The sequence below is a fragment of the Eleutherodactylus coqui genome, chromosome 7 (genome assembly GCF_035609145.1).
Source record: "Eleutherodactylus coqui strain aEleCoq1 chromosome 7, aEleCoq1.hap1, whole genome shotgun sequence".
Lineage (NCBI taxonomy): Eukaryota > Metazoa > Chordata > Amphibia > Anura > Eleutherodactylidae > Eleutherodactylus > Eleutherodactylus coqui.
In genome coordinates this window covers 141,804,509-141,818,205 of record NC_089843.1, presented here as the reverse complement: position 1 = coordinate 141,818,205, position 13,697 = coordinate 141,804,509, and the positions used below count along the sequence as shown (strand labels likewise).

Genomic DNA, 13,697 nt, shown 5'->3' with positions numbered 1-13,697 from the left:
ACTCACAATTCAGATGGCTGTATTGTAATCCAGAGCTGCACTCACAATTCAGCTGGCTGTATTGTAATCCAGAGCTGCACTTACAATTCAGCTGGCTGTATTGTAATCCAGAGCTGCACTTACAATTCAGCTGGCTGTATTGTAATCCAGAGCTGCACTTACAATTCAGCTGGCTGTATTGTAATCCAGAGCTGAACTCACAATTCAGCTGGCTGTATTGTAATCCAGAGCTGCACTCACAATTCAGCTGGCTGTATTGTAATCCAGAGCTGCACTCACAATTCAGATGGCTGTATTGTAATCCAGAGCTGCACTCACAATTCAGATGGCTGTATTGTAATCCAGAGCTGCACTCACAATTCAGATGGCTGTATTGTAATCCAGAGCTGCACTCACAATTCAGCTGGCTGTATTGTAATCCAGAGCTGCACTCACAATTCAGATGGCTGTATTGTAATCCAGAGCTGCACTCACAATTCAGATGGCTGTATTGTAATCCAGAGCTGCACTCACAATTCAGATGGCTGTATTGTAATCCAGAGCTGCACTCACAATTCAGGTGGCTGTATTGTAATCCAGAGCTGCACTCACAATTCAGGTGGCTGTATTGTAATCCAGAGCTGCACTCACAATTCAGCTGGCTGTATTGTAATCCAGAGCTGCACTCACAATTCAGCTGGCTGTATTGTAATCCAGAGCTGCACTCACAATTCAGCTGGCTGTCACTGGAAACAGTGGACAAATACTTTCTGATAAGTTTATCTGAGTTTATACAATGTAGTGGGATATGTTTTTTGTAGTAGTGTGAAAACTACACATGTGAGTATGCAGATCTCAGAGTGTGAAGGAGGAGATAAACTTGTTTATCAGTCATTGATAAATTGTTAAGGAATGGTCAGACTTAAAGCTATATACACAGGCTTGTGCACAAACACACAGTGGCGAATTTACTATTCAAAATATAAACAGTTGTGTAGTACAAATAACTCCAGTAAATGGTCTTCCATGCTTGGTGTCACATTTACGACTTGCACGAAAAAGTGGCGTATCTAATTTGCACCAGCCAATGCCACAAACTGTGTCAAAATTTGGGGTCAATTTTTGGCAGAAAATCAAGCCAATAGATGGTCTAAACTAAGTCTAAACAGTCTTAACCCTTTCCAATCCAGTGTCTTCCGTCTTCCTATATTCTAATTGAAGCTTGTACAGCTCCAATGTCAGACAAGACGTCCGACAGGGTAGTCTTACCGTCTATTGCCAGCCACTCTGCTGTCTGAGCCTCTCTGGCACACACACATTGGCCAGCAGATGGCACCATTGTAGAACAGCAAAAAGAGAAAGCCTTTTAGGAAACCCTGAATCCAAAATTGGATTGGAAAGGGTTACAACTTGACACAATTATCATTAGGCAAAGCTACTGTGATATATCTGGCGCATTTTAAGACGGTTTAGTTTAAGTTCACTGTAACGTTTAGACAGTTTTAGTAAATAAGCCTCATTATAAGCATCACGTATCAAAGTCGTCTCAGAAAAAAAAGTGGCCTTGTAAAAGACAGCGACTAGAGTTTACGTTTCATCTTTTAAAAATTGTGCAGAAAAGATGGCACACTGTGGCCAAAAAGCCATTTTATCTCATCTAAGGCCGGCTGCACACGACCGGGTTGGATTCAGCATCTGGGAGCTTGCAGTGGAATCCATCTCTAACCGTCGCCAGTGACCCTGTGTACCTGCTTTTTCCTGTATTGTTGATTACCCTCGCACTCGGTCATGTGCAGTACACATTTTTTTTTAAAAAATTTTTGTTTCACCCGCACCGTTGCTAGGCAATGACGCGGGTACCCGTGGCCTGTCCCCAATGTTAGTTGCAGTTGGGCCGCAGGTTGGATGGCTTCCATTGATTGCCCACAGAAAAATCGAACATGGTGCCATTTTAAATCCACTCGTGGAAGTCACCATCGCTATCGGCTCATACGCAATTCAAATCCGCTGGTGTGCAGCTGGCCCAAGACAGCTTTGATACACATGGCCCTGTATCTTTAAGGGCCACGCAGACTAAAAGGACTCAAATACTCTAACATTTATTCTTCTACACTTCTGACTTTACGGCTATCCTGAGAATTTGCAAATGCAGGTTCCCTGGTAACATGTGCTTTCTCTATGCACCACTAAACAGAAGAAAAACTTTTTACAATTCTTTATAGAGCCTATAAATCCATCAGATCATTACAAACAAATAGAAGAAGTGAAGGATTGATGCTTCTGAAAAAACAGCAGAGCTGTTCAGGGCTGATGGAAACAAAACAGATCTTTATTTATGGTAGAGGAGACTGGTATTCCAGAACTTTGGTCATAAATGACCAAACATGGTGCTTAAAATGGGCTCATTGAGCTAGTTTCCATTTGCTTTCATAGGATGTCTATTTTATGACAATATATTGTTCGGATGTGAGCAATAAAAAGGTTTGATTGGTTCATGCAAAAATATGAAAAAGAGGTTTTCATTCCGTTCACCATATTTATAAACAGTTAACACCACTTTTAAAAGAGCCCCGTGTGGTGCAGAGTGCTAAGGCAGCAGTATGCAGTCCTAAGCTCTCGCTCACGACCTGAAGGTCGCGGGGATTGTAGGTAGCCGGCTCAAGGTTGACTCAGCCTTCCATCCTTCAGAGGTCGGTAAAATGAGTGCCCAGCTTGCTCCTTTATTTATCCATCCATTGACATCACTGTATGAAGGCCTTTTTTTTGCAGGACAAGTTGTATTTCTCAATGGTACTATTTAATGTACCATATAATATACTGAAAAACTTAAAAAAAAAATCTAAGTGGAGTAAAATAAAACAAACAAACAAAAAAAACCAACACATTCCACCATCTTTCAGTGCGTCTTGTTTCTACGGTGCACAAACTGCAACAAAAATTACATAATAACTTTATTCTATGGGTCAGTATGATTACAATACCAAACTAAGGGCTTTTACCCACTAGCGTTTTTTTTAATGCTGGGATATCGCTGCATTTTTTTTTTACTGCAAATGTCAATGGGGTTTTCTAATGTTAAAATCGCATCGCACAAAAATCGCAGAAGCGCAAACTTGCGTTTTTTATGCGATGCGGTTTTAACATTAGAAAATCCCATTGACATTTGCAGTAAAAAAAAAAAAATGCAGCGATATCGTGGCGTTAAAAAAAATGCCAGTGGGTAAAAGCCCTTATGTAGCTTTTTTCCTGTACTTTTATTTTCTTCAAAGACATTTAATTTTTTTAAATTATTTTCTGCAGCCATCTTCTGCTCACAATAACCCTTTTATTTTTCCATCGACATAGTTGTAAGAGGGCTCATTTTTTGCAAGACGTAGTTTACGTTGGTTCCACTTTGGAATACGTATGACTTTTTGATAGTTTATTGCATTTTTTTCTGGGAGACAGAGTGGCCAAAAAAGTGCATTTATGGTGTTGTTTTTTTTTTTTTTTTTCAGACGACGTTTACCGTGTGGGGTAAATAATGCATTACTTTGATAGATAAGACTTTTACGGACGCGGCGATACCAAATATGTATTTTTGTATTATGATTTAGATTCTTTTATAATAGATATGGCAAAAGGGGGTGATTTAAACTTTTATTACTTTTTTTTCTTTCTTACAATTAGTAAAACTTTATTGATTTTATTTTTACTTTTTCTTTTAGTGCTCCTAAGGGACCACAATTTGTGATGCTTTGATCACTCATGCAGTATGATGTAATGAATTAGAATTACATCATACTGCGATCGGGCAGGCGGTCTATCAAGCCACCCCACGGGGATGGCCTGATAGGCAGTCTGCTAAGACAGCCCTGGGGTCTTTCAGATGGACCCCGGCTGCCATGACACCCACACTGCTCCCTGCGATCTCATCGCGGGGAGTGGGGGGGCATACTGGAATCCCAAACATCATTCAGGGAATTTAAATGCCGCTGTCAGAATTGACAGTGACATTTAAAGGATTAATAGTGCTGATCAGCTGCGCAGCTGATTGCACCTATTGCCCACGGGTTGCAGCTGTAATAAATATCTGGCGCTCGCACTGTGTGAAAAGAGGTCACCTCGGATTTCTCTTTATACATACCCTGACCCCGCAGGACGTAACTGTACATCCTATAGCAGGAAGGAGTTAAAGGGAACTAGTCATCACCTAAAAGCACCATAAGCTAAGTTTATAGACTCATGGTACAGGGGCTGAGGAGTCCAAAGATATGCTTAATAGACTTGGCTTCCTGTTCCCTTACTGTCAGCCCAGGAAACCATCGGACTCATCTCTGTAGTTAATGCATGCGCACACCCATAGGGAGAAGGGTGTCCGCACACACTGACTGAGATGAGTCCAATAGAGGGATCGAGCCTGGGCTGACAGTGAAAGAATAGGGTGACAAAGACGTATATAAAAAAAAAAAAAATCACATCCCTGGACTCCTCAGCGCCTGTCCTAAAAGCCCATAAACTTAGTTTATGGTGCTTATAGGTGATGACGAGGTTCCCTTTAAAATTTTCCATCTTTTTTCATCTGTTCTGAAAAGTTTGTTTAGATGTAAAAAACTAAAACTCCTGATTAAAAGGGTGCGAGTTGCCAAGGACATCTTTCTCTGCATCTGTGTAGTACGATATAAAGAAAACATAGTATGCATAGACTGACAAATCACAGCAACTCAGGTGCCTCACAATAACTGTAAAAAGCGCACCCTGTAAAGGCAGTTTTACCAAATTGCTGAAGTTATAGATGGCATTTTAAAGCCATTTCTTTTATGCTGAAAGTGCTGAAGAATAAATGGCCAACAATGTGTGGCCTTATCTCATAATGATACACTATTCTCCACTGAACGCTAATCTACATAGTCATCTTGGAAACCTTCAGCAATACTTGACTTTCCCCAGATATAATTGATAGTTAAAAGGGTTTGCTCACTTTAGTTCCAGTTGTTTCATTTTCTTCTGCACTGCACTCAAACATATCTTGAGGTCATCTTTTGTGCGTTCTGCAATCAGACATCGCTGTTGTAGTTCCTCCAGCTTCCTATAATCTTTCTCATTTCCCCGGCCTTCTCGATACACCTGCAACAAGAGATTGGCTCACATTGGCAATAGATCACTATGAAGGATTGAAATGTAGCCACCGGATAAGGGCCAAGTCAGGAAGTCCAAAGCAAAACGAAACAGCTTCATACACAGTGTATCAAAGAAGAAATTTGTGCTTGTTTGTGTCATTTTAGTTTTTTTTTTACCAGTATTATTCCATAGGAGCCTAAATGCCATCAATGGCACTATAAATGCTGCTAGATAGGCTCTAATAAACTCTGTCGCAATTTCGTTCCCCAGTGCTCATGTTAAGGATCAAGAATGTAGGGAAAAATAAGTTTAAAGTAACACTTCGACCAACAATCAATAAATGTTAGAACTGACACCATGGGGACATTTAAAGGGGCTTTCCCACAACTTAAAATTGCTTCACAAGCACTTTGTACTTCCTGGTTGCTGTTGACCGGGATATGTGACTGCTGCAGCCAATCACTGGCAACAGCAATGACCAGTGGCTGCAGCAATCACATGTCCTGGTCAACGGCAACAAGGAAGTACAGAGTGGCTATGATGCAATTTTAATTGTGGGAAACCCCTTTTAGTATAAATTATCTCAGAAGCACAAATATAATGACCTCTATTACTAAACTTATAGCAGTAATTGTCATAGGCATCCCCCTTCCCCTCTATGACATCCGTCAATGCTCTATATTTCTTGGGTGAAGATGCACTATTGTAAAGCTCCACCCACATAGGGGCTGGTAGACTATTAGTGGTCATGAGGGCAGATTCTGTTAGGAACAGTGCTGTGATGCTATTTCCCCTGTAAAAATGATGCACACCACAATGGAACCCTGACTGACCCCACTGTAAATTAACATATTCATCATACAGCTGAAAATATGATGAAAATGGGAATATAGCCTTATATCTATGGCCAACAGGCAATTTACACAACACCAACAAAAGTTTTTTTGTTTTAAGATCGAATGATACTAAATGTCACATGCCCTCAATGGTCAGTTTGAACAATTAGTCATTTTTGCTCAAATTTGAAGGAATTGTACAGGATTAGAAAACCATGGCTGTTCTCTTTTTCTCAAAAGTGCTACTCCAGTCCACTGGTTGTATGGGGTATTGCAGCTCGGCCCTATTAACTTCAAAGGAGATGAGCTGTAATAGCAGGCACACTCCGTGGACAAGTGTGGTGCCATTTTTGGAAGAAAGTAGTAATATTTTTCTAATCCTGGACAACCCTTGTAGGTATATTTGTCCACAGCAGTAGGATATGTCTGTATGGCATTAAGCATCTATTCCACATCAATGAATGTATGTTACAGGCAATCTGTGAAATGAGTCATTGTATAGGATGACCAAAATGGGACATCACAGTAGGACACGATGACTAACACATTTCCTAGACATTCTATGCAATGCCAAAAGGCGAAGCATCAATGTATAAAATACTCCCTCTAGCGGGGGACTGGACGCTCCTTCCTTGGCCTCCCCATTTTTTCCCTACACCAAAAGATAGGATTCCATCCTTTACATGATCAACACCCATCTTTTTCCAATGTCCCACAATCAACCCCATCCCCTTTCAACAACACACAATCGAACCCTCATCCTACTCCAATGTGCACTACTAGAGTCCTGCAGGCATATTAACTTTTTCCACCAGACTCCTGCCCTATTCAGCAATTCCAGCAACCTGTTTGTTTGGGTTGGCTGATTCACTGCCCCCTTTTGAGATGTGCACCAGGATAGGACGCATATTAACTTTTTCCAATCCTCGTGCACATCTCAAAAGGGGGCAGTGAAGGGGCGGTGAATCAGCCAACCCAAACAACCAATCAGGTTGGTGGAATTGCTGAATAGGGCAGAAATCTGGTGGAAAAAGTTAATATGCGTCCTGAAGTAACCACTGACACAGCCAGCCTAGGCCCCCTACTGCCTTACTCTTCCACTGCACCCAAGTTGACATACAGTCCAAACTCAAGAGACTACATTGCCTGTAGGCTACCTGCATGCAAGGCTGGACAGGCCTGGCCCTCCATCGGTCAGTGTGATGTTGTTGGCACATGGTGTGCGTGATCTTGCATCGGAGCCTCATTGTTTTCAATGGGAGAAACTCCATGATCCTCTGCCGCGGTCATGACAGCCGCACCGTAAGATCCCTTCATCCCCGAAGTGATGAGAGGCGGTTTTCCCATGAAAACTCCTGGCATCCATGGGTATTTCACATGGTGGGGAGCGCGATATGGGGGCGGGATTCACGACCCCATATCGCGCTTGCCCATGTGAAGTTAGTCTTAGAAAAAGAGACGGGCGAAGGCTCACTGACCATTGCTGCGGGGCTCCAAAGGACTCAAAGACACAGGCAATGCATTCCACTAGGTTAATAGGTTTTATTTTTCCAGTAAGACCGTTCTGAATGTCTTTTTCTTTTTTTCTTCAAATAAGGCCTTTTTATGACTCACTTTTCATACTTAGCCAAAAATAGTACTTGTTGTTCTCTAAATGCCTGGGTATTCTATACAATGCCTAGGGAAAGTATATAGCATATTTAAATAAAACACATGTTTCAGACTTTGCCTAGGCATTCTATACAATGCCTGCTTTTCACACATTGCCAGTCACATATATAAATACAGCAGCCAAACTCGTATTCCCCAATCACTCTCCCACGCTCTCAAAGATCAGCGCTCAGAGACGAGTACATTAAAAAGCTAGAACATGTATAGAAATAAAGTGACTTTGATAACATTAAATATTTTTTTTAACCTTCTCCAGTTCTTCCTCCGCTGCTCGCTTGTCTCTTAAGGCACGTTCGATTAGACTCTGCTTCTCAGCACATTCCTTTGCAGATAAAAACAGCATCATTTCAAGGAGTAGTATAATATACTGTATAATACATGCATTTCTGTTTGATCTTCAGACAGGCCCAACTTGGGTTAGACAATTTTTAATAGCTTGTCATCCACTTGTACATTGGTGCCTGCCTATGACCCTGCTGCCGGTTCACGTATGATGCTCACCCCTACCGGAAAGTAATGCAAAAGTGGTCAGAATTTTTTTTTTTAGATGATGTAGGTCTTTTAAATTGCAGATAATAAATAGTACAGGTACTAGCTCAATATAGTCTCCATCACAAGTGACATATTTGCACTATCGTTGAACACAACCCACTCCTTCACAGCAACTGTCACCTCGCCTGTGTCAACAAAAAAATTGTCCCCAAAGGCTGCCCTTCATTAAACCAAACAGGTGAAAGTTAGAGGTCAGGGCCATCGACCAACTGCGTTTGTTGATCTCAGAGATGTGTGTGCTCACACATTATCATGGCGAATGTGGATCATTCACATCCTTTTCATTCTCTTCCTCCTTGTGGCTTCTCTAAGCTTATTCATTTTCTCCATGTACCGCTCTCTAGTCTCAGAATGGCGACATTCCAGAAAATCAAGAAGAATGCCACCCTAGTCAGCCCCAAAAACAGTCACCATGACTTTCTGTGTTGATGACTGACTCTTGAACTTCTTATGTCTTGGAGAAGAGGTGCAACTCCATTCCATGGACTGATTCGCAAAAAGATGTGCCAGCGTTTCATCACTTGTCACCAGGTCAGACAAAAATGTGTCTTCGTTAGCTTCAAATGCTTCCAGCAGCTCAGAGCCAACTACCACTCTTCTTTCCTTCAAATTGGGCGTCAGCTGCCAAGATACCCAGTCTGCACATATTTTCAAAAAAGCCTTCCAGCATCTTCCATATGGCATTGTGACCACAGTCCAGTTGTGCAGAAAGCTCACAGATTGTTACCCTATCTCCATGTGAAGCAATTCACATCAGCGGTCACAGTTGAAGGTCTACTGCTGTGCAATTTGTCTTCAATGCTGGTTTCCCTTCTTTGAACTTCATCCATCTGAGCACATTGCTCTCGTCAATGATACCATTTCCATAAATACTCTATAGTCTTCTGTCGGGCAGCCTGCACCCCTCCCTCTTCCAAAACTCAACCATGTCATGGTTTTTCTGCCTGGAATCCATTATCTACCTGCATGAAGAAGAAGGGCAACTATACTATGGAGCAAGAGTCCCTCTATCAACATGTGCAATCTGAGCGAACTGTGTAATCTTAATTTAAAAAGTTCTGACAACTTTTGTATTCTTTTTGGTATGACCAACTGCCCTCATAAAATGCATTGTATAACTCATACGCTTGTTGGAAAACAAAGTGGAAAAATACACAGAAAATCTGGGTATTCAGACCCACATAACATTTACTTTTCTATAGCGGTTCCATTTGAGTTTTACTGTTCTGTCGTGGAAACAGCGAAACGGAAAAAAAAACACTTCCGTTTTCAAGTCCATAGAAATGTATTGAAGCGGAAGGTCTTCAGTTTTAATCTTTTTCTGTATTTTCCGTCATCGTTCAATTTTTTACACTGCATCAAAAGCGCAGACTGATGCGTTTTTATTTTCAGTTTAGGAAATGAAATACGGATGGGTCCTATTTTTTTTATTATATTGTACTCAATGGGAGGCGGAGGAACTTGAAGATAATGTGTTTTGGTGGTGGTGGCTCTTCCATGAATGTCACTCAGTGGTTAGTACTGTTGCCTTGCAATGCTAGGGTCCTAACTTCGAACGTCACCTAGGATAACATCAACTTTGAAAAACTCCATACAGCCATCACCCTTGGTCAGATTTGAACCTACAACTAGAGGCACTGCAAGGCAGCAGTGCTAACGACTGAGCCACCACATTTGTTATTTCATGCTTGTGTGAATGTAGCCCGAGAGCAATTGGTGGTGTGCATAATATGCGCGTGTCATGCTGCGAAGTACGCTCATGTGAAGCCATCCTTATAATGAACTATATCATAACTCAGTCTCCTGACTATATAGTTTGGGTATGCAGCTTATTCAGGTGAATATAAAATACAAAATATAATGGCAATGTTCTCCCTGCAGGCAGAGATGGTACAGTCTCTAGCTGTACATGTGATGTTGTGCTGATGCATCATGGGATTGATAGCATAAAATAGTGAAAGACAAAGTAGGGAGGAATTTTAAATTCAAGATTGTGCCTGATAAGCATTAGACAGGAGGCTGTGCTACATGGAAGTGACTGCAATATACGTAGGAGACCTCTAGAATGTGACAGGCAATAATTAGGCGTGCAGTGATAGAAAAATAGGTTTTTACTGGAGTGGCTTTTTAATATTTATATTATCTTCAAATAACTAATTTAACTACATAGTATTGATTATACATCAGGTTATGGTTATATGATCAATCAAAAAGGGGGCAGGAATGTTGAAAAAAAATGTGAGTAATCAAAGTGGCAATATGCAGAATGGGCCAAAGCAGATACTATATATACAATTTCATCAAGTCTCTCTATAAATATTTAATTGAATAAGCCAAATATAACAGTGGAAATGGATATGGATCTAAGAGAGGAAACCTTACACCAATATTCTCATTGAGTATTACCCAGCCTTTACATAGTGTGATATTTTCAGAATGGCAAAGCCTTAAAGGGGTTGTCTCGCGAAATCAAGTGGGGTTATACACTTCTGTATGGCCATATTAATGCACTTTGTAATATACATCGTGCATTAAATATGAGCCATACAGAAGTTATTCACTTACCTGCTCCGTTGCTAGCGTCCTCGTCTCCATGGTTCCGTCTAAATTCGCTGGCAGCTTGCTTTTTTAGATGCGCTTGCGCAGTCCGGTCTTCTGCTCTGAGCACGAGCCGCTTCAGCCTGCTAGCCGCTACAGCTCTTCTGCGCATGCGCAGACGAGCTGTCACTTCTCGGGAGCGCGCTGGAGCGGCCATTCTGTACCATCCTCTCTTAGAGGAAGGTGCAGAAACTTGAGCCGCCCAGCCGTCCCGAGAAGCCGCCCAGCCGCCCCGAGAAGCCGCCCAGCTGTCCCGCCGTCCTGCCGCCCAGGTAAGTGATGGGCCGGGGGGGGGCTGCCGCTTTGCCGGGGGGGGGGCTGCCGGTTTGCCGGGGGGGGGCTACCGCTGGGCCGGGGGGGGGGGGGGCTGCCGCTTTGCCGGGGGGGCTGCCGCTGGGTCGGGGGGGCTGCCGCTTTGCCAGGGGGGGCTGCCGCTTTGCCGGGGGGGCCTTCGTCTGTTGTCAGGGGTCTAGCGCCGGTTACCTGCTGCCTGGCGGTGAGTGACTATGTGCCGTGGTCGGCGGCTGCGGTGGGTCCGGTCGGCGGCTGCGGGGCGTCTGGTTGTCAGGGAGACAGAGCTGGTAGCGTCTCGGGAGCGCGCACGTCGGGCTACAGCAAGCGACGGGAAAAAAGCCGGCGGCCATCTTGGGAAAATTTTTATAAGTTGCTGAAACGCTGGAACTGTAAGTACAAACCAGCTAGAAAAGTCATTTACAGGGGGGCTTAGTAATGTATGCTTAATTAGGGGGACTGGGCAAAAAAAAAAAATTCACTGCTTCCTCGAGACAACCCCTTTAATCGTCACACTATTTGTATTGATGGGCTTATGAATTATGCTTTTACCGGACACTGTGCAAATTACATATATAGTTGGAAATAAATATATTTCAAGAGAGCAATTTAAAATGCTGAGCAAGACCACAGCGGGGGAATCTTTGGTTTTCCTCGAAGTAAATGAACGCTAAGTAAATAGAAGTGTTGTGTTATCTTAGCGGAGGCAAATATGGCTCTGTATTATAGCCTACAACAAATGTGATTATGTTTGCTACTCTGGGCTACATAGTAACAGCTAATAAAACTTTAGATTCATTAGTAATGGCTTTTTTTAATTCCAGCTTTTTTTTTTTTAATTCACTTGTAGAGATTTTTGGAAGCTGAAAGAAAAATGATATCTTGTAGAATTCTTAATGGTCTCGCTGTATTCACACCCTAGCGAATGGAAAGAAAGAGAGAGACATTCATCCACAGATCTCAAATTATCCCTTAAGTGTTAAATGCTACTATTTGCATTTAATGAGCACAAAATGGTACTGAATTATAAGGGCTTTCTCTGTCTATAGAATAATTCCGCTTGCCTTGAAGTCCACTATGCCACCATTTAGAAAAACATAATGTACTGTTAATCACACTTAATTTAAATAGGACGTTTGCCAATTTCAAAAGTCATTTATAGGATTTGCAATGCGACTCTATAGTAGAGCTGAAAATATAAAATAAATACAATTACCAGACAAAAGTTGGAAAACATTCACAGACTTGTAACATTTGAGGGCAAAAAGCTTCAACTCAAAGCAACCCAACAGATGCATGTATAAATGTTCTTACTCAAAGGAGTTGTCCAAGATTAGAAAAATTAATGTCTTTCTGACAAACAGTGCCCCGCTGGGGGAGTGTTTCCCCAGCATTTTTCATTACGCTGTAGGATTATGTTAAGGTGTTACGTCACAAGTGCCAAAAACAGCACTGTGATAGAACCCCCAAACAGAAGCCAACACTGTCATAGGCATACTGGCAGGGGTTGCCAGGGTCGCAACGGCGATCCGGCCCTGCGCTTGAGGGGGCGCAGAGGCCGCCCTCCACCATACACTTTCACTTCGCACTGTCAGCAGCCGCGTGCTTAGTGCGGTCCGGCCGACAGCACAAGCCAGAGACAAAAGTAGGAGAAGGGAGGAGGAAGGACTTGGAGAGAGGACAGGGGAAGAGGAGGGGGGGGGAGGAGCAGAGAGGACACAGACACAGACTCATGGCACAGCACAGCATTGAGTGGAGCAGAGATGATGATGTCATCTCCCTGCTGCTTCCCTCCTGTTGACACTGTACAGCTGCTCTCCTCACCAGAGAAGCAGTCCGGGCACTGGGGTATCTATCTATCTATCTATCTATCCATCCATCTGCTTGATCGCTTGACTGTATGTCTTTCTATGTGTCTGTCTATATATCTATTTCTCTTTTCATATCTATTTGTCTATCTATCTCATATCTATCTATCTGTCTATCTATCTCATATCTATCTATCTGTCTATCTCATATCTATCTATCTCCTATCTTTCTCTGTTCTATCTATCTCCTATCTTTCTCTGTTCTATCTATCTCCTATCTTTCTCTCTTCTATCTATCTCCTATCTTTCTCTCTTCTATCTATCTCCTATCTTTCTCTCTTCTATCTATCTCCTATCTTTCTCTCTTCTATCTATCTCCTATCTTTCTCTGTTCTATCTATCTCCTATGTTTCTCTCTTCTATCTATCTCCTATGTTTCTCTCTTCTATCTATCTCCTATGTTTCTCTCTTCTATCTATCTCCTATCTTTCTCTCTTCTATCTATCTCCTATCTATCTCTCTTCTATCTATCTCCTATCTATCTCTCTTCTATCTATCTCCTATCTATCTCTCTTCTATCTATCTCCTATGTTTCTCTCTTCTATCTATCTCCTTTGTTTCTCTCTTCTATCTATCTCCTATCTTTCTCTCTTCTATCTATCTCCTATCTTTCTCTCTTCTATCTATCTCCTATGTTTCTCTCTTCTATCTATCTCCTATGTTTCTCTCTTCTATCTATCTCCTATCTTTCTCTCTTCTATCTATCTCCTATCTTTCTCTCTTCTATCTATCTCCTATCTTTCTCTCTTCTATCTATCTCCTATCTTTCTCTCTTCTATCTATCTCCTATCTTTCTCTCTTC

At 42.1% G+C, this 13,697-nt stretch overlaps 1 protein-coding gene across 3 annotated transcripts in view; it reads right to left on the bottom strand.

Moving 5' to 3' along the window:
- Positions 1–13,697, bottom strand: part of SCLT1 (sodium channel and clathrin linker 1) — a 148,568-nt gene that overhangs the window by 33,422 nt on the left and 101,449 nt on the right. For all 3 annotated transcript variants that reach the window (XM_066573748.1, XM_066573749.1, XM_066573750.1), the window contains 2 exons: positions 7,834–7,908; positions 4,940–5,085 (listed from right to left, as the gene is read on the bottom strand). In XM_066573748.1, coding sequence (XP_066429845.1) covers positions 4,940–5,085; positions 7,834–7,908 — 221 coding nt within the window. The remainder of the gene's footprint in view (positions 1–4,939; positions 5,086–7,833; positions 7,909–13,697) is intronic.